This window comes from Heteronotia binoei, chromosome 6, assembly GCF_032191835.1.
Source record: "Heteronotia binoei isolate CCM8104 ecotype False Entrance Well chromosome 6, APGP_CSIRO_Hbin_v1, whole genome shotgun sequence".
Taxonomy (NCBI): domain Eukaryota; kingdom Metazoa; phylum Chordata; class Lepidosauria; order Squamata; family Gekkonidae; genus Heteronotia; species Heteronotia binoei.
Genome location: NC_083228.1, coordinates 102,234,520 through 102,262,258, shown reverse-complemented (window position 1 = coordinate 102,262,258; position 27,739 = coordinate 102,234,520). Strand labels below are relative to the sequence as shown.

Genomic DNA, 27,739 nt, shown 5'->3' with positions numbered 1-27,739 from the left:
TTTGTGCGCTGGATCTGTGGTCGGAGTGCTTGGACCACGACATCTTTGTGAAGGCAGCGTATCTCCCAGGGGTCCTCGACTTTCAAGCAGACTCCCTCAGCAGGGATGCGGCTTCCCCGCACGAGTGGGAGTTACACTGGCGCTTCCTTCAACCTGTGTTTCAGCTCTGGGGGTATCCTCAGGTGGATGTCTTTGCCACAGCCGAAAACCGGAAGTGTCCTCTGTTTTGCTCCAGAGGGGGCTCAGATCCAGAGTCGTTGGGGAGACGGTCTGCTGTTCCCGTGGGAAGGTCGGTTCCTTTATCTGTTCCCACCTCTTCCACTACTGACGAGGGTGGTCAACAAGACTGAAAGAGAGAGACCATGCTATATCCTGGTGACTCCGTGGTGGTCTCGCCAGAACTGGTTCCTGATCCTGCTCCAACTGGCGAGGGGGATCTTCTACCAGTTTCTGTCGGAACCAGACCCTCTGTCAGCTCAGAACGGTCATGTACTCAATCACAACGTGCCCCACTTGAAGCTGGCAGCATGGTTCATTGACCCTGTGGGTTCTCTAGCAGAGTCCAACATGTTTTCTTGAACAGCAGGAAATTTTCTACCCGCGCTTCCTATGATAGGAAGTGGAGGAGATTTCTGCAGTTCTTAGTTGATCCCTCAGTTTCACCCCAAAGGGTGGGATTGTCGGTAATTTTTGAGTTTTTGTTATCTCTGGTGGATGCTGGCCTTGTTTTTTCTTCCATCAAGGTTTATTTGGCAGCAATTTCTGCGTTCCATGAACCAGTTGAGGGGTACTCTGTTTTTGCACACCCTCATTCTAAGAGGTTTTTGAAGGGTTTGCTTAGGCTTCATCCTCCATCAAGATCACCCCCACAGTTGTGGGATTTGACTTTAGTGTTGGACAGGCTGACTCGACGTCCTTTTGAGCCGATGGCCACATGTTCATTACAGCTTCTATCTTGGAAGACTGCTTTTTTGGTAGCCATCACATCAGCACACCATGCAGGGGAGCTCACGGCTATGTGTTGTGACTACCCATATCTAGAGGCTGGAGTGTCGTTAGCTCCTGATATTTCTTTTCTCCCCAAGGTGGTTTCTCAGTTCCACCTCAACTTAGAAGTTTGGTTGCCCACTTTTCATCCTACACCTTCCTTGGATGAGGAGCGTAGGTTGCATGCTCGAGATGTGAAGCGTGCTTTATTGTTTTATTTAAGTCGCTCCAAGAGTTTTCGTAAGGACCAGCAGGTTTTTGTTTCTTATACTGCTCCTAAGTTAGGTTCCAGGATATTGTCTCAGCGGCTTTCAAAATGGCTCACTGAGACTATTAAACTGTGTTATTTGTTGGCAAAGAAGCCGTTACCTGGGCCTATTCGCGGACACTCTACAAGAGCGATGGCAACGTCAGTGGCGTTCCTGAAAGGTGTTTCCCTGACGGATGTTTGCAAGGCTGCCACCTGGTCCTCTCCGCATGCCTTTATGAAGCACTACCTGCTGGACGTGCATGCTCAGCAGAGGACTCGTTTGGGAGCTGCAGTGCTGCAAGCTGTTTCTTCCGGTTGACCGTCTTCCTGCCTCCAGATATGTCTTGCTTGCTAATCTCCCATGAGTGTGAAGCACAGAGACCACGAAGAAGATAGGTTGCTTATCTGTAACTGTAGATCTTCGAGTGGTTATCTGTGCATTCACACTACCCGCCCTCCTTCCCCACTGCTGACGGTCTCCCTCCAGTAGGAAGGAACTGGCAGGATCCTCGCTCTGGTGCCAGCAAGCATGCGCATTGGGACGCCTGCGCATGCCCGTTGGTGCCGAGCGCGAAAAAATCCCGGGCTTTTTAGGTACCAAATCAGGGATCGGCGCAGGCGCTCTATCCCATGAGTGTGAATGCACAGATGACTACTCAAAGATCTACAGTTACAGGTAAGCAACCTGTCTTTATGCACATATCGCTAAGTAGTAAAAAAAAAATGGCGACTGTAAACCGGATGTCTGAGGCTCCTTTTGCTCTGGGACAGCCTTCAGACATCCGGAAGTTGCTCGAGAACTATCCAGATGGGGAAACTACGAGGTGAAATCGGAGAACTCAAAAAAACACCGCAAAGGAGCAGATAACAAAATACTCCGGTTCCGAGAAGGATTGGGGGGGCTACTGCGAGTTAATACCGGGAGGCAGATGTTGCTGTCTGATCAGCCACTTTTAATCTGATATGAAACAGCAGCAACAACTGATTATACTGTGTGTCTGAACAGCCCCTTCATTTCCTTTATCGATCACTCCTTATGATTGGAACTGCAAAATAAAGATAATACCAAAATACAATATTCCAATAATCAACATTAACAACAAGCCTGGCTCTTGCCATGAGCCATTGTGAATAATATAGAAAGTAAATATAGGAATACTTATCGCACATTTTGAATATTTGAATTAGTGCTTGACAGTTCTATTCCCCAGTGGATATACCAGGAGAGGCAGTCCTGAAGGTATGTTGGTTTCAAGCTGTGTAGAGCTTTAAAGGTTTTAAATATTTGCATGCCTGCCTTTTTCCTGAACATCTCTAAGGACACAGTTTTGATAGCGTTATGGTATGAAGTAATCATCTAAATAATCTGTATTACCTCTTCATGCCAATTCCAAGAGATGCTAAGGTGACTTTCAAAGTTAATATTGTATATACCCATATTTTCCTAGTTGTACTGTAATTAACATGGTATACCAAGAACTTAGCCAGGTGGTTATGGCCTTTTCTTTTACATTACTTTAAATTTTTTTGTGAAACTATAACAAGTTGTAAATGGTTTTTACTTTGAATATCTTGTCAGAACGATGTATCATCATAGTAGACATGCTTTGCAAAGCATTTTAAAAACATTGCATTTTAACAAAGCAAATATTCAATGTCTGCATGTTGATAGTTATGTAATTTCATTTCTGCAGGTAAAAATTTGGTTTTGCTTTGTGATTGTTGGCAAGATATACACTAAGGTCCCAGAAAGAAGACATTTCTTCATTTTCTAACAGCAGCTGTCAATAATAACTGTGTTCCATGATAACAAGGTGTGCTAGCTCTTGGCTGACACTAACATGTTGAAATAAGGTTTGAAAATTAACTTGGTTTTAAATAGTGCTCAGAGTGGGGGGTGGGGTGGAAACAGTATCCCAGACACTCAGCCATGTACACCAAAATCCCACAGCAGACACAAATTATATATATCCATCTATGATTTCCCTGGACATCTAAAAACCAATAGTTTTTCAAGGAATCCTAGAGCATCTCACAATGCAGTGATTTCACTTCCAGTTATGTGACAGGAAATGATGTTACATAATGGGAGACCATTCTGGCCTCCACATTCCCATCCCACCACTCACTGGAATGAGGGTAGGCAACAGAAAGTGAGGCAGGAACTTCCCTGCCCCTTGCCAATAAGTGCAAACCTGAAGTATGACACATCAAAAATGGGCCCAAGTGCTCTTTTTCTCATTGCTTTTTGCTACATTTATTTATTTATTTTTAATAGTTTTTGAGTTACGCTTTTAGGTAGCAGTTCTAAACATTTTTGAAATCCATAAATCCATAAAATGTATGGTTTGGAGAGCAGAAAATGTCAGAGGTGAATGTTTTGTACCTCGTATCTTACATATCCCAAACAAGCTGTTTCACATGCACTGCTTTCATCAACATTGTGCAGTATTCATTCAAGCATATGTGAAAAGTCATCAGGACAAAAGAAGACCCTGGCTGGATCAGACCAGTGGTCTATCTAGTCCAGGATCCTGTCTCACACAATAGCCAACCAATTCCTCTGGAAGGCAAACAACATGACATAGAGGACAAGGCCTTTCGCTGATGTTGCCTCCTGACACTGGGGTTCAGAGTTTGATTGCCTCTGAACCTAGAGGTTCCATTTAGTCACCTTAGTAACCATTGATAGACCTATCCTCTGTGAATCTACCTAATCCACTTTTAATACTGTCTATGTCTGTGGCAATCACTTCTTTTTCTGGCAGCTAATTCTACATTTTAATACCACTGTGTAAAGAAGTATTTCCTTTTGTCTGTCCTGAATCTACTGCCTGTCAGTTTCATTGTATGTCCTTCAGTTCTAGTATTTTTGGAAAGGGAGAAAAAGTTATACCGAATAGTAAAGTGAAATAGTATTTTGGTGAATATTCAATTCTGTGGGGATAATCCAGAAGACAAATGTAAGGCCATAGAAACAGAACACCTACACGGAGAAACTAGTGGGTTTTTTTTTAAGTGCCAGTACCCATTTAAGGTTGCACTGATTGTGTAGTAGCAGTGCTTGTATAGTCCTTGGTTTACTGACACATCGAAGATCCTTTGAAGGATCCTAATATTTTCTTGCATGCCTGTGTAGGGGTCATGCCCACTTCCATAACCAGCTTCTTCCTTCTCTGTGGATCTATCAAGTTTGCACTAAAAAAAAATTGAGTTTCACTTATAGAGGTGCAACTGAAATTTAAGGCCTGCAGACCAGATAATCAGCTAAATCACAGAGATTGGTATAATCAGAGTTGGCATTGCACATATATTTGCTATAGGATTTGTTTTTCAGGAAGTGAAAGTAGTAAAGCTTGTTTTTTTGCAGGGGCCCTGAACTGATGATAGAAACAGATATTGAGAAAACTCAGTATCACAATATTCTGGTTAACTGATATTAAAGATGAGGTTAAGGATAAATTCAGTCAAGCATGAAATATGCAGCTGTTGAAGTGCAACATTATGTTTTTGAGGAAAGTTTATTTTAATATTTTTAAAATGTGATTTATTTTGTTGGCTGTCTTGGTGGCCCTTGAGAAGGCAGAAAGGCAGGATATAAATTTTGTAAAAAAAATAGACAAAATATGAATGCAGTAGTCTACTGTATTCTGACAATATACTTTTATTCAGAATGGAACACTGACTCATCAGATTATTCTGATGGAGTTTAAATTATTGAAAAAAGGTCCTTGTTTAATGGTTTAACAGGAATTGTGTGTGTGAGTATGTGTTAGGGTTACCAATCCCTAGGTGGGGGCAGGGGATCCCCTGGTTTGGAGGCCCTCCCCCCACTTCAGGGTCATCAGAAAGTGGTGGGGGGAGGGAAATGTCTGCTGGGCACTCCATTATTCCCTATGGAGACCGATTCCCATAGGGTATAAGGGAGAATTGATATGTGGGTATATGTGGGCTCTGGGGGGGGGGGTTGAGGTAGAGACACCAAATTTGTAGCATAGCATCCAGTGCCTCTCCTCAAAACACCCTCCAAGTTTCAAAAAGATTGGACCAGGGGGTCCAATTCTATGAGCCCCAAAAGAAGGTGCCCCTATCCATTATTTCCAATGGAGGGAAGGCATTTAAAAGGTGTGTGGTCCCTTTGAATGTAATGGCCAGAACTCCCTTTGGAGTTCAAATATGCTTGTCACAACTTTGTTCCTGGCTCTACCCCCAAAGTCCCCAGATATTTCTTGAATTGGACCTGGTAACCCTAGTGTGTGTTCCTTTGTGGGGTTTTTTAAAACAAGTCCAGATTGCAAATCTCAGGTCACCTTTTTGTTTTCAAGAGCTGCCAATTCCACCTTGGAAAGTTTCTGGAAATGGGGTTATTGTGCCTGGGAGGCCAGAGTTTGGGAGAAAGAGGGAGGTCAGTGGGGATGTGATGCAATAAAGTCCACTGTCCAAAGTTTAGTTTCCTCCTTGGAAATTATCTCTGTGGTCTGGAGATCAGTTGTAATTCTGGGAGAACTCCAGGCTCCATCTCTATCTCTGGTTTCATATGTTCCTTTATTCTAAAGCAGTTTTCATTCCCTCCAGCCATATTTCCATGTCACTGCAAAAATTATTCATGTTGGTACAATTTCATGTGGTATGATTTCAAGTGCACATGTTTTGCAAGGGGGAAAAAACTTAATGATCTCTTTCACTTTTTGTCATTTAGCACTTTCAGACCATGTTGAAGACTAAGCTAAATGTCTTAACCCTTCGGAAGGAGCCTCTCCCTACGGTGATCTTCCATGAGCCAGAAGCCATTGAGCTGTGCACCACAACTCCGTTGATGAAGACACGGGCGCACACTGGGTGCAAGGTGTGTGATAATTCAGAATTTGTGTCAGCTTTGAGATCATTCTACTCCAATAAAGAAAAAGTTGGAAGAAAAGGGAAAATCCAAATACCTTATGAACAATAATTTTAAAAGCCACGATGTGTTTTTCCTCTGTACCACACATTATTATTGGGTGAATAGTAACCATTCATGAACATTTAACTTTTCAGAGAACTGACTATTTCACATTAATCCTGGAGTTATAAAAATGTTCATATTTGCAGATTTAATAAAATCTTTATATAACTTATTTCTCTGACTGATGAAGAAGTTAGACTCTCCAAATAATATTTCTGTATTATTTGGAAATTTCATAGGAAACCTCATTTCACTTTTGTAGCATGGAACTGTACTTTAAGGTACTTTAAGAAACACAGGTGATTAATTTATGAATAAAAATATGGGTATAGGTCTATAGTACACATAGCAGATATGAGATCCCAAGTTTCATTTCTGCTATCACCAGTTAACATTCTTAGGTAAAATGGCAGCAAAAGACTCCTCATGTCAGAACTGCTAATCACAATAGACACATCTGTGCTAAATGGACACTTGGACTCATGTGGCAAGCCAGTTCAGATGTCACAACATGCCATGGTTTGGGATTACATAAGCAAGCCTTGAGTCTCACTTTCTCTTCCCATCATGCACTCCAAAGCCTTCCTACCCTGCTTTTTTTGGCAAACCATAGTCTGGTATTGCATCTGAACCATGAACATCAGAATATAAAATACATAATTTGATTGTGGCTTCTAGTTCTGGTTTCCTGGTTTTTACTGGTTTGAATGTGATGATGAAATTGCAGCTTGTTACAGATCTTGTAGGAGTGAATCCAGCTGCTTAAGAAGAGAGGCATGGGAGAGGGGGAAGAGAAAATACACCAATTTGGTCACATAATGTCATACTAGGGCATGGCATTGCTTCTGAGTTGATTGATATAAATCAGTTTCTTACTCTGGTTTGTATCTTTATCCTAGTAGTAATACATAACTGCAATAAATTAAGAACAGTTTATGCTTGATTTTTGTATGGACTAAATCATACATAGGGTTGCCAAGTCCAAATCAAGAAATATCTGGGGACTTTGGGGGTGGAGCCAGGAGACTTTGGGGGTGGAGCCAGGAGACATCGGGGCGGAGCCAGGAACAATGCTGTGTCAAGCATAATTGAACTCCAAGGGAGTTCTGGACATCACATTTAAAGGGACCGCACACCTTTTTAAATGTCTTCCTTCCATAGGAAATAATGAAGGATAGGGGCACCTTCTTTTGGTCCAATCGTTTTGAAACTTGGGGGATACTTTGGGGAGAGTCACTAGATACTATACTGAAAATTTGGTGCCTCTACCTCAAAAAACAGCACCCCCCAGAGCCCCTGAAACCTCCAGATCAATTCCCCATTATACTCTATGAGAATCGATCTCCACATAGAGAATAATGAAGTACTCAGCAGACTCCCCCCCCCCCCATTTCTGGCAACACTGAAGGGGGACTGGCCTGTCTACTCACGAGTTGCTGCCAACTTCTTCAAAGTAACACAGACACCCCATCCCAAGAGGAAGCCTTTCAATCAGCGACTGAAGCCTCCGGAGGTAGAAACGCACATGGTCCTCTGGGGGCAGAGCTCCCCCCCCTCCGCTGGCCAGACTCCCCAAGGAAACGCCTGTGGCAGCCGGAGAGGATGCAAGGACTACAAGTCCCAGCATGCACCTCGTGAAGGGAGGCCGGACTGGAGCGAATAGCAGGCCGGCGATGGGCGGGTCTTTGTGACCCGGAGGAAGGGAGAAGCCTAAAGCCTGCAAGGGAGGAAGGCAGGCAGGGAAGGAGACACCAAGCCGTTTCCCACCCCACCCCCCGCTACCACATTTTTGGAGAGCGGGGGATGAGGCTGCTAATCCAGGGGTCCCCCGGCAGGGCGGGGGGTTGGGGTTGGGAAGCCTAATCATACAGTGTATCATAGAGTCATATCTGTTTGAAATAGTTTGAGTCTTTGTAAACTGCATTCTGTTGGGTGTTATATCTTCTCAAGTGCATCCTGAAAGGAATTGGAGTTACTTGGGCAAATGCAAAGAAGAGTGACACAGATATCATTTGCCAGAATACTGGGTTTATCAGAGAAGCCTGGCTACTATGGGCTTGTGAAGTTTGGACACGGTGCTGTGTTAATCTGCGATAGAATAGAAGGATGTAAGTCAATACTATACCTTCTGCTGGAAGACTAGAAATTCGCAGTAGTGTTCTTGGGGGTGCATACCTTAGATCTGCAGCCATATTCTGCTTATAACAAGATGCATTAAGTAAGATCTGCAGGGGGGAATCTATTTTTTTTTAGTAGTACAAATCATATTTTTGATATTAAGCTTATCATGGAAGAATTAATATTTTTAGGGAATTAATTCAAGTGAATTACAAAACTCTTGAATTGTCTTAAAGCAACTATTTTACTCTGAGTCCAAATCTTTAAAAATTTGAGCTTTGACTCTTTTCCATTGTAAGTCATACTAATAGTTATATATATAAGTGTGGTTTTCATCTTCCAAATATACTATGACAATCAGAAAGCATCCAGGTACATTCACTGCTATATTGGGGCAGGGCCAATCATGGGGTGGGAGCTGAGACCATTTGGCTTGGGCCTCAGATTTAGACACTAGTTATTTCTTTGACATTTGATAAGTTTCATAACTAATGTCTCAGTCTAATTTTGTTTTCATGTGTCCGTTTTATTTGTATTGTGGGTAGGGGCTTGAATAGGTTTGCCTGGCCTCTCACTCTGCCACTTGGAGCCATGGTGGGAGGGAGAAAAAGCAATATCACTACATCTCTTTTGGGAGAAACTGGGAAGTGAATTAGGGTAGCTCCAGCGATTCTTAGAACTACCCTATGTCATTTGTAGTTTTTCCCTGAAAGTCACACTACAACATCACCAAAATTGCACACTGCACCCCATGTTCCTGACCCCATTCTTCCTGCAGGTTGCCATGTTGCTTGACAACCCTAGCCTTGAAAAGCTAAAAATGACTTTGGCCTCATTGAACCTATGGCTGCAGGCTCCAGAATTCAACAAGAACTATAATTCTATCAAAAGTATTGGTCAATTTGAGCTCCAGATTTTATGGGTCATTTTGAATTGATGTACTAAGAATTAAACTTTGTTAAACTCTTAGCAGTATGATGAAAAGTCAGTCCCACCTCATGCCAGTTCAGCAGGCCTGGCCATTTACTTGATCTACAATTGTTTCCTCTGCTGACTTAAACTCTGTGGATACTGGCAGGAAAATAGCACAATTGACGTGAAAACACCAAGGCTAATCTTTCCCAGAGAAACAAAATATGTTGATTATGTCTTAAAACAACACATCACCATAAACTATATTATTATTGGGACAATGGCTAAAGAGAGAACAAGTGCCTTAGTGTGCTGATTTGGCTTTGCCCAGCATCCTAATCATTTATTGACTTTCAAAAATGTTAACCTATCTTGTGTTAAAGTTGATGGCATGGTTTAATTAGCCTTTTTTTAAAAAGCCTGTAATGATTAAAATGTGATTATCTCATATCTGAATTTTTTTTTGTATTAAGTATCAGCATATAATAATAGCTTTAGTGATTTTATGTTGACATTGGGTTGCCAAGTTCCAAGTGGGGTCTGGAGATCACCCAGAATTCCAGCTTAATGACAGACTGCAAAGGTCAGTATGTCTGAAGAAAATTACTGTTTTTAATGATGAACTCTATGGCATTAAAGAGCCCCATGGTGCAGAGTGTTAAAGCTGCAGTACTGCAGTCCTAAGCTCTGCTCACGACCTGAGTTCGATCCACGGTGGAAGCTGGGTTTTCAGGTAGCCGGCTCGAGGTTGACTCAGCCTTCCATCCTTCCAAGGTTGGTTTAATGAGTACCCAGCTTGCTGGAGGGAAAGTGTAGATGTCTGGGGAAGGCAATGGCAAACCACCCTGTAAAAAGTCTGCCATGAAAACGTGAAAGCAACATCACCCCAGAGTCGGAAACGACTGGTGCTTGCACAGGGGACCTTTCCTTTCTTTTCCTATGGCATTATATCCCACTGAGGTCCCACCCTGTCCTCCCTAGGGTCCTCTTCCAAATCTCCCATGAATTTATCAAACTGGAGTTGGCGAGCCTAGGTGGATTAGATTTTGGCGACTCCAGTTTCAATTCCCACAGCACCATGAAATTTTCTGGGTAACCTTGGGTCAGCCCCACTCTCAGCCTAACCTATTTCACAGGGTTGTTGACCCTGTGAAAGGTTATCACTGTGGGACTATACTTGAATGATGAGAAGGTGGTTGGAGATAAAGAAATCAGTAGTAGTACTGAGGACACTGATTGTTCAGTAGCACCCCATGAGAATTGGTCAGTCATCTCTTGTCCAGAAACGCTGCTGTGGACATGTTTGATGAATTTAATTTTATTTCCTACACACAAATGACCTAATCCTTGGATAGGCTCCCACCTACTTCAAACTTTATCAGAGAAAACAAATTCAACAGGCATTTCTAGTCATAAAAGAGTCACTTATACCCCTTTCTCCTAACCATTCATTGCTGAACCCTGCAGACAATGACTGGAAGGAGGTGAACCAGCACTGGATACCAGCAAAGTGTCTCAGACCCATAGCATAGGAACCACTGACACTATGTGACTCCAAAACTTGCAAATCTAATGCATCCAAGAAGCCTGGACTGCTCTTTTCTACAAGAGTCAAAAAAATTGTAAAAATATTGCATAGCAAATTGCTTTCTATATTAGAACTGTAATCTTTTTTTTTAATAAAGTTTAACCCACATATAAGCATTATAAACATCAAACATAAACATCAAACAAGCATTCTTAATATGTTGTTTACTGTTATTTAAGGCATCAGAATAAAATAATTTTCTGTACTTTCAGGAATTGTCACCTTAACAATTCTCCTGCTACATTTTGTCCCAATATTACAAACTTAAATAATAAAAGCTTGTCTGGATTTATCCTTCCCCCCAAATATTACAACCTTAAAGAATAATACTTTTTATTGCAACAAAAGGAATAGTATATTTGGATTTATTAACCCTCAAAATATATGGTTTGATATGGTTTAGAGAAGGTAGAGAAAGAAATACTTTTCTCCATAGGAACTTGTGGGCCCTCAATGAAATTAATGAGCAGTAGGTTTAGAACAAATAAAATGAAGTACTTCATCCAAAGAGTAGTTAACATGTGAAATTAATTGCCTCAGGAAATGGTGACTACAAGCATAGACAGCTTCAGGAGGGGTTTGGATAAATATATGGAGCAGAGGTCCATATATATATGCAAATATATACCACCCTTGAGGTCACTTGGTGTGGCCTTCGGGGATTGCTGGACCAAACCGAGCCATGCGGCAGCCTCTCTGGGGCCTGGCTGGCCAGCGAGGATCGTGGGGCCCAGCCATGCTGTGCAGCAGCCTCCCCAGGACCAGGCAGGGATCACAGGGCCCAGATGTACTGTGTGGCAGCCTCCCAGGGGCCTGGCTGGCCGGCCAGAATTGCTGTAGGGCCTGGAAGTTACTGTCACAGTTCAGCTTGCACTTGATTATCCCAGATGGTGTGGCCTAATATGCTAATGGGTGTGTGACCTAATATGCTAATATTAGGGGATGTGGTCTAATATGCTACTGAGTCCTGCTGGGCTTTTTCTACAAAAAAGCCCTGGACCTATGCATTTGCCTAGGGTGGCGGGCCATGTGTGTGAGCCAGATTAAGCTCTCCCCACATGACTTCAAATAGAAAAACAATTATTTGCATTAATTTTGTTGGCCTGAATCATTCTCCCTTGGCGGAGCACTGTTTTTTAAATAGATAATTTTTTACGGCCTGCGAATGATGTTATAAATATCCATATGGCCCTTGGCAGAAAAAAGGTTCCCCGCCCCTGATATAGATGGAACACTATATTTGGGGTAGTGATGCTCTCTATTCTTGGTGCATGGAAACAACTGTGGGAGAGCTTCTGAAGTTGTTGACCTACTGATGGCACCTGGGTTTTGGCCAGTGTGTGACAGAGTGTTGGACTAGATGGACCACTGGCCCATCTATATGAGCATTATACAAGAAAAAAGATCTGCTATCTTGCAAAATGGCAGCTATAGGAAAAATGGTTGTTTCTACGACTAATATTACGATGTATTTGGCTTTATGGACCTCAAAAAACATGTTTTGACACCAAGATGAACATCCTACATGAATTTAAATATCACAATGACCATATCCACCATCTTGGAAAAATGGCAGCAACAGGAAAAAAAGGTCCCCAAAATGGAATGTCTGCCCAAGAAGATTTTAAAGCATTAATGACCTGAAACACACACAAACAGTAACATTCTCTGTACACACACATGCACACACACACATGTACATGTCAGTCTGGTTTCCGGCCGGGCCATGGGACGGAGACGGTGTTGGTCGCCTTGGTAGATGACCTCCAACGGCAACTGGATCGAGGCGGCGTTGCGGTGCTGATGCTATTAGATCTGTCGGCTGCATTCGATACAGTCGACCATCAGCTACTGACGCGCTGCCTCGCCGACATTGGGGTTGAGGGGTCGGCCTTGCAATGGCTTTCCTCCTTTCTCCTAGGTCGGGGACAGAGGGTGGCTATCGGGAGTGAACAGTCCCGGAGGCGCACACTGGACTGTGGGGTGCCCCAGGGAGCAGTGCTCTCCCCGATGTTGTTCAACATCTATATGCGCCCCCTCGCCCAGATTGCCCGGCGGTTTGGGCTGGGTTGCCATCAATATGCGGATGACACCCAGCTCTATCTACTAATGGACGGCTGGCCCGACCCCGCACCAGGGAATCTCGACCGGGCCTTACAGGCTGTTGCGACTTGGCTCAGGCTGAGTGGGCTGAAGCTGAACCCAGCGAAGACAGAGGTCCTTTGCGTGGGTCGCGGCGCTCTGGGAAGGGAAATAGCTCTCCCGGTCTTCGATGGCGCGCCATTGAAAGCAGCGCGCCAGGTAAAGAGCCTGGGTGTTTTACTGGAGCCTTCACTATCGATGGAGGCCCAGATAGCAGCCACTGCCAAGTCAGCATTCTTCCATCTGAAGCGGGCAAGGCCCCTTTCCTTGAGCGCCGGGACCTCGCAACAGTGATCCATGCAACGGTCACCTCAAGATTGGACTACTGTAATGCCCTCTACTTGGGGCTACCTTTGTGCCGGACTCGAAGACTGCAGTTAGTGCAGAACGCGGCGGCCAGGCTGTTGTTGGGACTCCCAAAACGGGAACATATACAGCCGAGGCTACGTGAACTGCACTGGCTGCCGATCATATACCGGGTCCAGTACAAAGTGTTGGTCATTACCTTTAAAGCCTTATATGGCCGAGGACCTACCTACCTGAGGGACCGTCTCTCCCCGTATGAACCCCAGAGGGCACTGAGATCAGTTGGGAAAAATCTAATGACCATCCCCGGGCCGAGGGAGACTAAATATCAGAATACTAGGGTACGGGCATTTTCAGTCGCGGCCCCTACCCTATGGAACCGACTCCCCGAGGAGGTGCGGGCCCTGCGGAACCTTGACCAGTTCCGCAGGGCCTGCAAGACCGCCCTTTTTAAACTTGCATACCTGGACTGTTAAGAAGATCGGCAATTAAGCACCCGCCAATGCGGTTAAGACCACACCGCTGAATAACTGCACTTACTGGATTGTTTTAATGTTATTAAGTTAATGTTACTGTTTTATATTGTTAAATGTAAAAGTTTTAACCATTATATGTTTTTATGAAATGTTGTTAACCGCCCTGAGCCTGCCGAGGTGGGGAGGGCGGGATAGAAATAAAATTTATTATTATTATTATTATTATTACATTTGGGAGGGTACATGATGAATCCAAGACAATGCTATCTGAAAGCACTGCTAAAGAAGCTGTATAAATAGGTCTTTTTGTGCTGCTGCTTTGAACCATTCATTGCTAGAATGGAGGATGGAGATTAAGAAGGTTGGCTGTAATTTATGAGGTTATGTCATAAATTGAACATTTCTATTAAATCCTTCAAAGCAAAGCCATTGCTGTATAGTCAGAGACAAGAGTCAGTTCTTGCTGTAGTCATCCTTTGCAAAACAAGTGTTGTTTGTCTTGTTTCCATCACATGAGCTGACATGTTCATTTGTACTTGGACAAATACCTGCAAAGATTCTCAGGAGCAGAAGGAGACTGTGATTATTCAAAGGATGCTTCCAGTGCTTCAAATGTATGTCATTGGATCTTTCTTAGAGACAAGCTGGTAGTTAAATGGTAATTTATATGTGGGATGAAGAGCATGCCTGCCTCGGTCACCTTTGGGCTAGCTTCTTGTGCAGCCTTGTTTAAAGATCAGATGAGCTGGTGGGAAGCAGACGGGGTCAGTTTTGGGTTGGCTTCTCATGCACCCTCATTTAAACAGAGCTACAGGAGAAGCGAGCCTGAAGACCAGCCGAGCCTGCAGGAAAACTGCTCCCTGTAGGTCAGCTGTTTGTTGAGCTGTCTTCTGAAGTCCCTAAATGCTCCCTGTTTAAAGGAAATGCTGTAGAAACCCTTCAAACAGCTGACGGGGGATCAATCTGCACTGTGGATTTTTTTTGTGGGTTTGCCACCCCCCCCCCCCCATTTTTTCCACTTTTGTCTGTTGGACTCAAAAAATTCAGTTTAAAAATAAAACCTGAATCCAAATGCAATAGCAGTATTGGGGTCCAGGATGTTTTTTTGGAAATCCTGAAGTTTTTTCGGGTCCAATTGACCCAAACCTGAAAATACAGGTTAAAAAACCAATTGTACATCCCTAAATGAAGATTTTCCTTTGAGGATCTTCTCGATTTGTCTCTTGTCTTCAGATGTTAGGTGTATAGTTAATGGAGAGAAGGCAACAAATTCTGTCCTGTCTTGGAATTTTGTCTGTAGGGATCGTTACCTGCCACCGTTATTACTGTCATTTGAGTGTCAGATTAAGTATGTTTAGTCATATGAGCTGTTAATAGCAGCTGACGTTTTTGTCTTTACTACTACTGATTTTTTATATGTAATATTTCTATTGTTGCTCGCTTAATTCTATTTTGATTGTGTGCTCAAGAATTGTAAGGTATTGTGAAGATTTTACAACTGAAAAGCAAAGTACAATTAACTTGTAAAAATTATCACTAAGTCAGAATCCACAATCCACATACCTTATGTTAAACATGAATTGCTGTATATAATACCTTCTATTTACCTTGAGTTCCTAGAATGTGCTCAAAATCTTGGAAGAAACAGATCAATCTCTGTACTCATTCTGATCAGACAGTTTTTGAGCATGTGTTTAGTTTATGATGTTTGTCAAGTGGTTATCAGTTGAGTGTTGAGTCTTTTTGATTCTACATCCTCATACGGTTTTGCTGCCAACTCAAACTTTTACCACTTGTAGTTGATTTTGGCTGCGTCTGACGGCAGTTGGTTAGCTAAGGCATGTATTCTTAAAGGCACTTCCTTTTGTGACTGTTGTTGAGAGCAGTTCTCTTCCATACCATTAAAGCTCCAAATGGACTTTAGTTTGAGGCCCTTTGCCATTTTGTATGATGGTAATTTGAACCCTAAGAGCCCTGTGGTGCAGAGTGGTAAAGCTGCACTACTGCAGTCAGAGCCCTCTGCTCATGACCTGAGTTTGATCCCAGTGAAAGCTGGTTTAGGTAGCCGGCTCCTAGTTGACTCAGCCTTCCATCCTTCCGAGGTCAATAAAACAAGTACCTAGCTTGCTGGGGGGAAAGTGTATATGCCTGGGAAAGGCAATGGCAAACCACCCCGTAAAATGTCTGCCGTGAAAACGTAAAAGCAACGTCATCCCAGAGTCAAAAAAGACTGGTGCTTGCACAGGGGAATACCTTTACCTTTTTAATTTGAACTCTACAACTTTATAGTAAAGGAGCAAAGGAAGATTCCCAAACAACTTGTGAAAAAAAAATCAGTACTGAATCTGTTTTCCTTCCATGCCACAACATATGAATAGGATGTGTCTTTTGTGTGTTTTTCATTAAGAGGTCTATTATTCACTATTGAATCTTGCTCATTTTAAAAATTATTGCCAACTGACAGTGTTTCTAATATTTAACCTGCTGGGCTGCTTCTAGCAGTGTTTATGTTTTCTAAAATTAAAATGGTATCTCATTGTATCTAAGATATATGAAATTTAGATTAACCACAGAGGGGGAGATGACCAACCCAATGTGCCTTGGTCTTAATGTAATTTTAAAACACACTGAATTGCATACTAGAGATGGGCATGGAATGCAAAAATCATTTCTTGATTCGTTTGGTTGCCCAATTCACTGGTTTGTTTTGTTTTGTGTTTTTTCAGTTTCTTGAACGATTCATGGTTCATTGGTCTGTTCAGTGTTGGGAAGGCATAGAACAGCCCCTTAGTGGGCTAGAGATGCCAAACTTGTGACAAACTATTCAGCGGGCTCTCCTTGCTTTCCAAGTTTGGTGCAAAATGGGTTTTGGGGCACCAAACTACAGCCCCTCCCAAAGCAGGTGTCCCCAGTAAACTGCTCTCCTAGGAGCTGGGGAAAGAAAGGGAAACCAGCCTGCAACTTTGGTTGGTTTCACCCCAGGGAGGTTGGAATCTGGCTAGATGCAGCAGGGGGCAGGGAGAGCGGAGCTGCCATCTCTAGACAGTTTCAGTGGAAACTGACTAGAAGCACAGGGGCTGGTGCCATGCTGTCCGGAAAAATGAAGCAAACATGAACCAAATGACACACCAAGAAAAAAGCTGGTTCATGTTCAGGTTTGGTGGGATCAGCCAGACAGTTTGGAATGAACCACGAATTGGCCATTTTAAGCACAAATCACAGTTCATTCTTCAATTCATGCCCATTCCTACTGCATACATTAAATTACGGAACTATCCTAAGAAGGTTTACCCAGAGGTTAGTTCCATGTTATTCAAGGGGGCTTAATCCTAAGAAAGTGTCTTCAATATTGCAGCCTTAGCTTCTTCTATAAAGTACATGGCGTTATCTTGAAACAGACCTCTTGCTTTTTCATATAAATAATAATTATGAAGATTTTAGAAGAGAATATACTGCAAAATCTCAACTTGCTATTATGTAGCAGAAGTTTTAATAACAAGACATCTGTCCTGAATGATGCTGAATGCTGTACAGCTGACCAGGAAGACAAATCATGTACTGATAAGTCACTGATTTTTAAAGTTCTAAAACTTGATTGTCAGCCTAAGGCCCTTTAAAGAAAATTATTGCAAGATCCTTGTGATAGCAGGTACAGGAATACATTAAAAATTGAAAATGCTAATATGTGTTTTGGCCTGATGAAGAAAGATAAAACGGAAAAAATTACAAGAGTGGATAAAGATACTGATCCAACTATTCAAATAGGCTAGGCTAAGCAGCAAATCTGTAGAAAGGTCATGTACCAAATATTAGGGTGTGATGAGTAGAATGATACACTGTTCTTAAGGGCAAATGGCATAAACATTTGTTAAAGAAAGGGGAATGTCTCTTTGTTAGGTGATTAGTTGCTCTAGGTGTTTATGACTTTAGGAAAGCTAGCAGATTTTAGTATTTAGAAAGTGCTCTATTACAAGCATGACTCTGAAATGAAGATGACTCATCAGTTGGAGAACTGCCAAGTAGATAACTCTCATGCTGAACTCAGCATAATAGCGGGGTGTTCTGTCCAGAGACAGCTGTATTACATGTTAATTTACTCCCTACATGTTTAGAATGCTTAGTGAAATAAATGAAATTAGTTTTATGAATGAATGCTAAAGTTGGTATATACAGTAGACTGAAGAAATGAGAACTTGATTAGATATTGAGGTCACTGATCATTAGCCTTCAGGGAATAAGCCACAGCTTCTCAAGTGTGTAATAAGGTGGATGAGAAAAGTGCAAGTTTGAATATGAGGTTGCTCCTGACTTTCTCCTTATCTTGCATAAGAAAACCTCAATGCTAAACAGGCTTGCCCATTCAGTACTATGACATGAGTATGAGAACTTACATTTACACATGCCCTTTGGAAGACTGTTTACATACTTTTAGTTGGCTCTTCTGTTTCGAAACACATGATATGCTCCTTGAGTTGAATGGAATAATAATAATAATAATAAAATTTTATTTATACCCCGCCCTCCCCACCAAGACAGGAATACCACTTGCATGCTGTGTGATAAATTCATTTTGTGTATCAGCATGCATGGAGTTCTGGATTGGATTATGTATTTAACACTCATTATGACCTTTTAGAAAAAACAAATTTCCACTTGAATGTTCACCTTTAAAAAAATGACAGCCAGTAGCTAAAACTTTGATACAAATCTTCATGATTATGTGGAGAAGTATGTAATGTAATGTTTTAAGATGGAGGTGTAGTACCGCTATTTGATAGTTAGACTTCTGTTACTATATCAAAAGGAGGACAGACATATATTATACACATTATGATGCTTATGTTGTTTTTGCCTTCAGAGATAGAGAGGAACTGTGACAATTATACTAGAATATTTCCATGACAGACAATGACAAAAAAAATACTGCCTTGCTGGTTTTGATGAATAGGCAAGCAGAAAATGAATCCTGATTGTCATATCTTGTCAGATGTATTGAGATTTCCCCCCTTGCTGTTAAAATGAAAAGCAGTCTACTTCTGCTAGGAATCCAAGTGGAATCTTCTCATTTTGGTTGATGGGGTTTGAATTTGTGAAACTGAGAGGGAAAGGGATCTTGGGGTCACAATGGATAGCTCAATCCAAAAGTTGACTCAGTGTGTGGCAGTTGTGAAAAAGGCAAACTGAAGGATCTCATTATTGTGGAACATTATTGTATTTCAAATAAATATGATCCTGATAATGTCTGACGGACCGGAGGTCACCCAACAAGCTTACATGACAGAGTGGGGATTTGAACTGGAATCCCCCAAATCCTAGTTTGACATTCTGGCTGCTACATCTAACTAATCCAGGCACAGAAATTTTTAGAAACAATGGCATGAAAAATATTGTTTAATGAACGTACTCAAATGTGGAGCAGAGATACAGGTGGATAGATTTGGGGTTATGTTTTTACCTTTCATACCACCATCTCAGCACTGTTTGGAAGAGACAATGAAGCAAGTACATTGGACCAATATTCATTCCATTGCTGTATGCATCATTGACAGTTGTCAGTTATATTGTCACTTGCTTGACCTCTGTCTAACATTTCCCTTACACAGAAGAAACTCTCTCTGGAAATACAAGCTTCCCTTACAAGAAGCTAGAGGTACAGAGGTAGTAGTGGGAAAAAGGGCTGGGAACCCTGTGAAGCAGCCACTCAAAGCAGCTGAAAGTTCAGAGTGATTTGGAAGGAGCTTACTTTGTTTAGGAGTCCTCTCAGTGTGGTTCTGAAGCAGGTTGAATATTTCCAGTACATTATTCTTTCCAAAATGCACACACATGCCTAGTGTGATAAGGAAGGTGAAAATAAGCCATGTCAGCTTCCCTGAACTCTTTGTTGCATGTGAACTGTATGGTGGGGTCCTTCTACTTTATAGGAGATGCCTTGGCAGTTCCTTCACTCAACTTGCTGGCACTTATAAAGGAACAGCAGTTGCTAACACTCTTTGGAGAAGTCTCTGACAGCAGTGATTCAGGGGAGAGGAAAGCATCCTCCCACATAGCTCTCTGTTGCTGCTCCTGCCTCCAGTAACCCCTCTGTGGCCCCTCCCAGTCCAGTGCCAGAAAGCAGCTGTCCTTTCTCCTACCTTTCCAGACTGGGGTGTCATTTCCAGCCCACACTTGGGAAATATTTATGCATCATCCACAGTGACTGATGTGGCAGAGCCCATGTACAGAGGGGTGCAAACTCCCAACGCTTGTTGTAAGAACATAAGAAAAGCCATGTTGGATCAGGCCAATGGCCCATCCAGTCCAACACTCTGTATCACACAGTGGCCAAAAATTTATATATATAAATATATGCTCCATATTTTTATCTAACCCCCTTTTGAAGCTGGCTATGCTTGTAGCCGCCACCACATCCTGTGGCAGTGAATTCCACATGTTAATCACCCTTTGGGTGAAGAAGTACCTCCTTTTATCAGTTCTAACCCGACTGCTCAGCAATTTCATTGAATGCCCACGAGTTCTTGTATTGTGAGAAAGGGAGAAAAGTACTTCTTTCTCTACCTTCTCCATCCCATGCATAATCTTGTAAACCTCTATCATGTCACCCCGCAGTCGACGTTTCTCCAAGCTAAAGAGCCCCAAGCGTTTTAACCTTTCTTCATAGGGAAAGTGTTCCAAACCTGTAAGCATTCTAGTTGCCCTTTTCTGGACTTTTTCCAGTGCTATAATATCCTTTTTGAGGTGCGGTGACCAGAATTGCACACAGTATTCCAAATGAGACCGCACCATCGATTTATACAGGGGCATTATGATACTGGCTGATTTGTTTTCAATTCCCTTCCTAATAATGTCCTCCATTGTCCTCTGAAGGCACCTGCAAAAGCTGCACCTTAGTATATTGCCACTGAGAGAAAGAGTGGCAGCCAGTGGGAGGAAGAAGTGTGCAAGGAGAAGTGGAAGGGTAGCAGGAGACCCCCTTCTAGAAAGGCTCCCAGCATTCAGGGTGCCATGAGTGGTAGAACATCAAGGCAGGCCACCCTCCAAAAGGTTATTCCCCCGGGGATGCTGATGGTGCCATCCAGATGGGCTACATGAAGGACCCAGAAATCAGTAGCTCACCTCATTGGTGAGATTATTGCTGTGGATAGCCAATCCTTCTCCCTCTGGCTGGGTTAAGTGTCTTTTCGGGTGAAGTTTATCTGTGAGTTTGGTGTTATTGGCTTGTTCCTGAGCCATTTCATAGACTTAGTAACTGAAGCTGTATTTTCCAGAGAGAGTACTGAGGACAGAGACCTTTTCTGGGGGGGGGGGGGTGTTGTATAACCCCAGAAATTTAATCTGTTCCCACCATGCAGAGATTGTAAAGTAGCAGGTGGCAGAGTGAAGTTCCCTGTGCATTTGGTGTGTGTGTCTTGCAGGGGGTCAATTCTGTACACCTTTGAACCTGTGCGTGACATTTTTGCCCAGAGCACTTTCTTGGCTTGACTTAGTCTTGTTTGGTTTGCAGTGCTACTTATTCTGCTGGACACATTTGCTGGTTCTGTTGGGCTTGAAAAAATGCCTGCTATCTCCAGTTTCTACTGAGAGATTCTCTGGTTTGACCTTAGTCCATTGGAACCAATGGAGGATGGGCATCTTCAGTGGGAGGAGGACTAACTCAGACCTCATAAATCCAATCCTCACCAAACTTGGAGGGCAAGTAGAAAAGAGTCAGCTAGAGATCTACTATGAGATTGGCATCTCTGGTTTGCACGGCATCTGTTCTAAATACTCCTGAACCCTCACCTGTCATTTCCACAGAAAGCACTTTCTTGGGGGCACCTTCTTTTTTGGTGTGTGTGTGTATGTAATTTGGACCCTGTAAATCCAGTCATCACCAAATGTGGAGGGCAGGTAGAGGAGAGTTAGCTGGAGGTCTTCAGCAAGTTTGGTGTCTCTAGCAAGCCAGGGGAGGGTGTTCTACCACATCACATACTTTACAAAATGAACCAGTGCTTCTATTGCAAAAAAACGCTGTGACAGTCTGTGGTTTGCAAATTGCATGCACCGTGAGCCAAACAATGTTTTCCTGGTTTGTGCCCATTCTTATGTGTTGCATTTTGAAAATAAAACACATAGAACAAATGATAGTCCCAGATTTCACTTTAAATTATTTGGAGGGTACAAAAGAATGATCAATTGTTTGTGGGGAACTGTGTGTTTTGAATTAGAAAAGATGATATTGACCATTATAAAGGATTATGTTCTTGGAAGATATAGAATGGATTTTCTTTCCTTTATTATGGAAGCTTGATGCATCTTTAATTTCTTCAAAAAGCTTCAAAAGTAAGCAGTTGTATTTTTGTGAGAGATTTAATTATCCAAGGCAAACCTTCTTATAAAACTTTACTTTGCAATGGAGAGTTCATCATTTCTGAAGAAACTTATTCATATTCTGCAACCTCAAAATAAAATACAGCTATCAGTCATTATGGACCTGCGTAAGCTGACTGAGAATTATAATTAAGCCTCATAGTGTGAGATCTTTCAATATGGAGAACTATTTTGGAAGTATCTCATGCTTGAAAGCATCTGCTAATTTGCATATTTAATCAGAATACTATTTATGTCTAATGGCATATATTAGGCTGGCCATATTGCATTATTCAGTAATATTGCTGCAGCTTTTTACACTGAACATTCGTAATTTGGATTAACTCCTTGGAAATCATTAAATGAGCAGAGAAATAACAAGTCAGTGTAGATATCTCCCTAACAGTGTTAGTTTTTGATAGCATGCATGTGTGTCTTTTTGTGAAGGAGCTTTCAAACATGAGAATTTGCATCTGAAATCTAAAATGGTATAGTCTCAAAAAAAACAAACAAACCCAAACAACACTGTGATTTTGCAGCATTTGTGTATTAGCTCATAGAATCGCAACAAGGGTCTACTTGGACTGGTGGTTGGTAAGAATGGAAAGAATCCTCTCTGCTTCCCTTCCCACTGTTTTCCAGACCATCACAGCCTGTGTCTCTTATTTGACCATTGAATGTGAAAATAACTGAATATAGTTGTGTTGTTTGCTTTTCAGTGTAAATACATACAAGGTTCCACTGTGATGCCAAACCTGTGATTTGATCATTATCTTGCTGTGCTGAGGAAAGAACAGAATTTGAGTGAAACTGAAGCTCTTTTAGAGCTCATTATAGTGGCAAACCATGATTTGTCCAAAATACTTTGCATTTATTTTTAGTAGTGCATTGTATATGCTGCTGCACAGTGAAGAAATTCAAAAAGAAACTGAGTGCATTATTTTTGCAAACTCTCAATATCTTTCCAACTTCAGCTGTTGGAACGGTTTTTCTTACGTGAACTGTCAGAGCTTCACCAAAGACTTCACTGAAGACACTATTTGCATATCACATGGTATTAGGTTTCCCAATTTTTAAATTTTTGTGTGTAATACATACCCAGGACTTTTATTATTAAGGCTATATACAATCAGCAGGGTTCCGAATCACTTTCACTTAAAAACTTGTGACACAGAATGATACAGCAAAATTGCAATTTATTGTGGTGGTTTACTGTGAGCAGATTTTGCTGTTATTGACTTTCTACGTAATGTCCTTGAAAATTGTTCTCACCTTTTTGTGACCATTTCTGCTTCAGGATGGAACCACTAGAAACTTCTCTGATGTTGTTTGTGTGAGCGATAGCTCGGCTGTGTTGCTATGGTTACTGAATATCTTGCAGTCCATTGGTTCTCTCTGATAACTATTACAGACACTGCATCTTTTGATTTGAATTGCCTCTGGTAGATGGACTATCATTTATTTCTCTCACAAAGTGCATTTAACATGTTATTGATTGTCCCTCATACTTCACAGATCCTTTAAAGCATTGGTCTCTGGTGAAATAAATACGAGGACTTATTTGTTAGATAACCTTGTGTAGTATTTGAAATGGCATTGTGTTTAGATGTATATATATATGTAATGGAAGGTGTATTCATACATAAAATAGAAGTGTTATGAGCAAGCTTGGGAATCTTATGGAGCATGATAAATCTAAGAATGAGTCATCTGTTGATGATAGCTGTCAGGACCTTGTGCTGAAGTTGAAATTCATGAAATGGAAACTTCTGGAATTGGATCCATCATGTCCAAGTTGCTTCAGGCTTTGCAGTTATTTCCAACTGACAAAATCTGCACAGTCTATTTGACTCTTGTCTCAGGGGATGACCCTGCCTGCAAGGGGCCCACTGAAGTATGTAACAATTACAGGTTTATAAGAATCTTTGGGTTGGACATCCCCAATAGCTATACTTCTAGTGTGTTGGTTCAGTCTAGTGTGTTGGTTCAGTCATGGCGACTTCAGTATTTTTGCTTATTGGGGGAGAGCAGTTTTGGTTATTCATCTGAAAGAGAATCTTATTAAAGATTTGCAATGTATATAAATTATAATAACTCATTTGTGGTATTGCTTTTCCTCTATAGGTATTGCATTTGATTTATGTGTTGCTCTGATACTTCAATTATAATCTTCTGTTACTTGATTTATTTTGTGTAATTTGATTTGCTGCTTTGTGAATGTTTATAAATTTGTTGATTTGTAAAAAAGTATAAAATGTTAAATAAAAAAGATTGAAAGGCAGTATAGAAACATTTTACCAAATAGTTTACAATGTAAATACAAACAGTAAAGCCAAATAACACATTTTTAAAAATTAGTAAAACCACATAAGGAAAGCAGAGCCTGCTTTACATATTTGAGAATGGAGAAGGGGGGGGTCTCCATGGATGGGACAGGCTGATTTAGAGGTGATGCCATAGTATAAAACTATTGGAATATGATATTGATGTGAGTCTGGTGGGGTCTTTCCTAAAGAATGTGGATGGGAAATTTACATGTCTGATCACTCCTTACATTTTTCAAATGAACCTTAGCAGATTCCAGTTCTTTATAGAAGTTATAGTCTAGTTCTGGTTGTAGAAGAAAGAAGTCTGTAATTATAGGCAGTAGGGGGAAATTGTTACAGATTAGGTCAAAATATTGTTTTTCTTTTCAGGTTTGGAGGTAGCAGAAGCTTATGGTGAAAGTCCCCCTGAAGCTTTACAAAGTTTGGGGAAATGCTAGGTTTAGGATCTTTGCATTTAGAATGCATTCTTTGTCTATATAAGATCTGAGGTTCAGTCCTCACAATCTCATATTGAAAGGATCTTGAGTTACAAGTAATTCAAACAATGTCATACAAACAGTTGGGGGGACATCCAGAGGAGCAGGATATAGCTATCCAGTGCAAGATGCAATAATGAATTATACAGACTTGATGTTACTGACTTTCAATAGCCAGATTTCCGTCTTGCTGATTTTTCTTAACAATTGTGTATCTGCCTGCTCAAGTTAAATGTTACTTAATTTTTTTAATACTAAGCATCCACTTAGACCAAATGAAACAGGAATCTTCAAGTGCACTTAAGTAGCACATAAACACCATGTAGAATGTGTCATCTTGCACTAAACTCTGTCATGCCAAAGACAGGAGAGATAACTATCTGGTTATGTGTTTGCATTCGCTGACATCTTTGATGTAGTAATTGAGCCACTTCTGGGATAGGGTGGGATGTAAGTTAAATAAATAAATAAAATACCCTTTGACCTTTTTTGCAAAGTGTATTTTATTTTGTTATAAGTTCTAGGGCCTGCCAATGAGAATGCATATGCCAATAACTCTGATGTCTGGAGTCAGTATAAGGTTGCCATATGCCAGCTTGTGGTGGGCAAACCCTTGCATTGGGCTCTAATACTCTCCCTCAATTATTTGAATAGAAAAAATGTGTGTTAGTGTTGATAGTTATGCCCCAAGAATTTCTTCAATCTCTGTGAAAACTACAGAGATTGTAGGAATTCCTAGAACATTACTCAGGTGATGTTACATTCTCCAAGCCTCTATGTGCGAGTGATATCACACACTCTGCGAAACTCTAGAAATTTCTCAGAGGAAATTCCTAAAGGGTCACAGAGGGTATGAAGTCCCATCCCCTGAAACTCAGCTGACCCAGACACTACCCACCAAATCCTCTGTCATTTGCCAGTATAAGGGTGGCAACCCAAAGTCAGTAAGGCATGAGAACTTCATGGGTTTATCCATCCCCAGGTATATCTATCAGAAAGAGCTAAGATGGCTCTACTTTTTAGTGACAGAAATGTGCACCCCAGACAGATAGGAAATTCTACTTCGGGGAAATTATTTCAATCTGCCTGTGATGGAGGGCCCATGGAAGCAATATTCTAGAGTCAATTAATAATGTAACACATTATTGCATTATGGAGTCTTTGCCATTATAAAATCATAGAGTTGGAAGGGACCTCCAAGTTTATGTAAACCAACCACCCTGCACAATACAGGAAAATCACAAATACCTCCTCCCCACACCCCTGCTCCATGCCCAAATATTTACATTCCAAAGATGTGAGCATTGTGGTATTTTAAAACTAAGAGATCTGTCACAGTAAAAATTCATGAAAGCTTATGCCCCATAAATATTGGTCTTCGGGATATACCGCAAGATTCTTTCTTTGTTATATGCCACCATCTTGGGTTTCAGTGCAGCCACATGGATATACAGTCTGCTGAGTATTCAGACTCTGAAACGTGATAAATCATGTGAGAGCAAGGTCTTAATTAAACAAAAGTGCTAGAATACACCAAATGAGATAAAATCTTTTACATGTTGTTGATCATTTTGAAGGTGTGAAAGCATTAAATAACCCTTGCAATAAATTTTATTCATAATTCATACTGACAGAGAATTAAACATGCCCTTCTACTTTCCTCAGAGGAAATTAAAATAAAGAAAAGAGGTGATCTCGGGTGATCAGTGTATACATAATTGAATATATCAAAGTTGTGATTTAGGAAATGCCCAGGAATAATTAACAAAGCAACCTCAATTACTGACAAACTTATTTTTGAATATCCCATTTTCTGTGCACTGTGTTTGTACTTTGTACACACCATGTCTTCTCTCCTAGGCCATAAAGCTTCTTTAGAAGTCAACATTTTAAAAATAGTTTTTATTTACGCAAGACTGAATTAACTTAAATTGTGTTAGACAGAAAGTACAAATAGAAAAATAAATCTATAAATCAATCTAAATAATCCTGAGTATGTGCAGTATATATTTAGGCAAAAAATTTCTTTGATTACTCCTCCGTAGAAGCTTTTTGTTTTCCTTTTGACTCCTACTTCTTTTGCTTTCCCTGCTCCCACCCCCTTGCTGACCCTTCCAGCCCCTCCTCGTTCTCATTTTCCTCCTCCTCATTACTGTCTCCTCTTTCTGGGTTCACCTAACTATGTTATCTGTCACCCTCCCCAATGCCTTGTCCATCCACTCGCTCTCTTGCTCTTGCCCTGCCACCCACCTTACTGCAGCCCCACCACCATCTCTGCCTGCCAGGCTAACACTCATGTGAGCACCTTCTTCTCCCACTCCCAGCTGACCAGACATAGCTCCATGAGCTTCAGGGGGGAATGGAAATTTAGTAATGAAACTTGTAGATCCTAGTCAGACACTCTAACTACCATACCAGCCTAGCTTTCTGGTAAATTCATAACCCTTTTCATGTGTATCAATGTGTCATCAGTTTTTGAATGGCATTTTCTTGGTGCAGAAATGGATTAATAGCATTTACATTCTTCAGAAATGGATGAATGGTGTTGCAGTGCTTATGTCTGTGAAGGATTCTGTTTCATAATAATTTTTGGTGGTTCATCATGTTTAGCTAGAGACTGATTTCGTATGTGTGTGTGTGGTGCCATTAGGGTTGCCAGATCCCCTTGCACATCCAACAGGGGAATTTGAGGGCCATTCTGGGGGTGGGCAAGGGTGTTGTGTGATGCCCTTGATGTGATGATGTCACCTGGAAGTGACATCATTGTATCAGGGATGTCATGTGACAACCCTCTGGTATGTGGGTGAAACTCTGTGGGTTTGTTGACCCACAAAACTATAGAGTTTGTTCAAATACCAAAGCATCCCCA

General features: G+C 41.5%; 1 protein-coding gene across 1 annotated transcript in view; it reads left to right on the top strand.

Annotated features, from left to right (window-relative positions):
• Positions 1–27,739, top strand: part of PID1 (phosphotyrosine interaction domain containing 1) — a 188,034-nt gene that overhangs the window by 83,350 nt on the left and 76,945 nt on the right. The window contains exon 2 of the mRNA XM_060242251.1: positions 5,937–6,083. Coding sequence (XP_060098234.1) covers positions 5,937–6,083 — 147 coding nt within the window. The remainder of the gene's footprint in view (positions 1–5,936; positions 6,084–27,739) is intronic.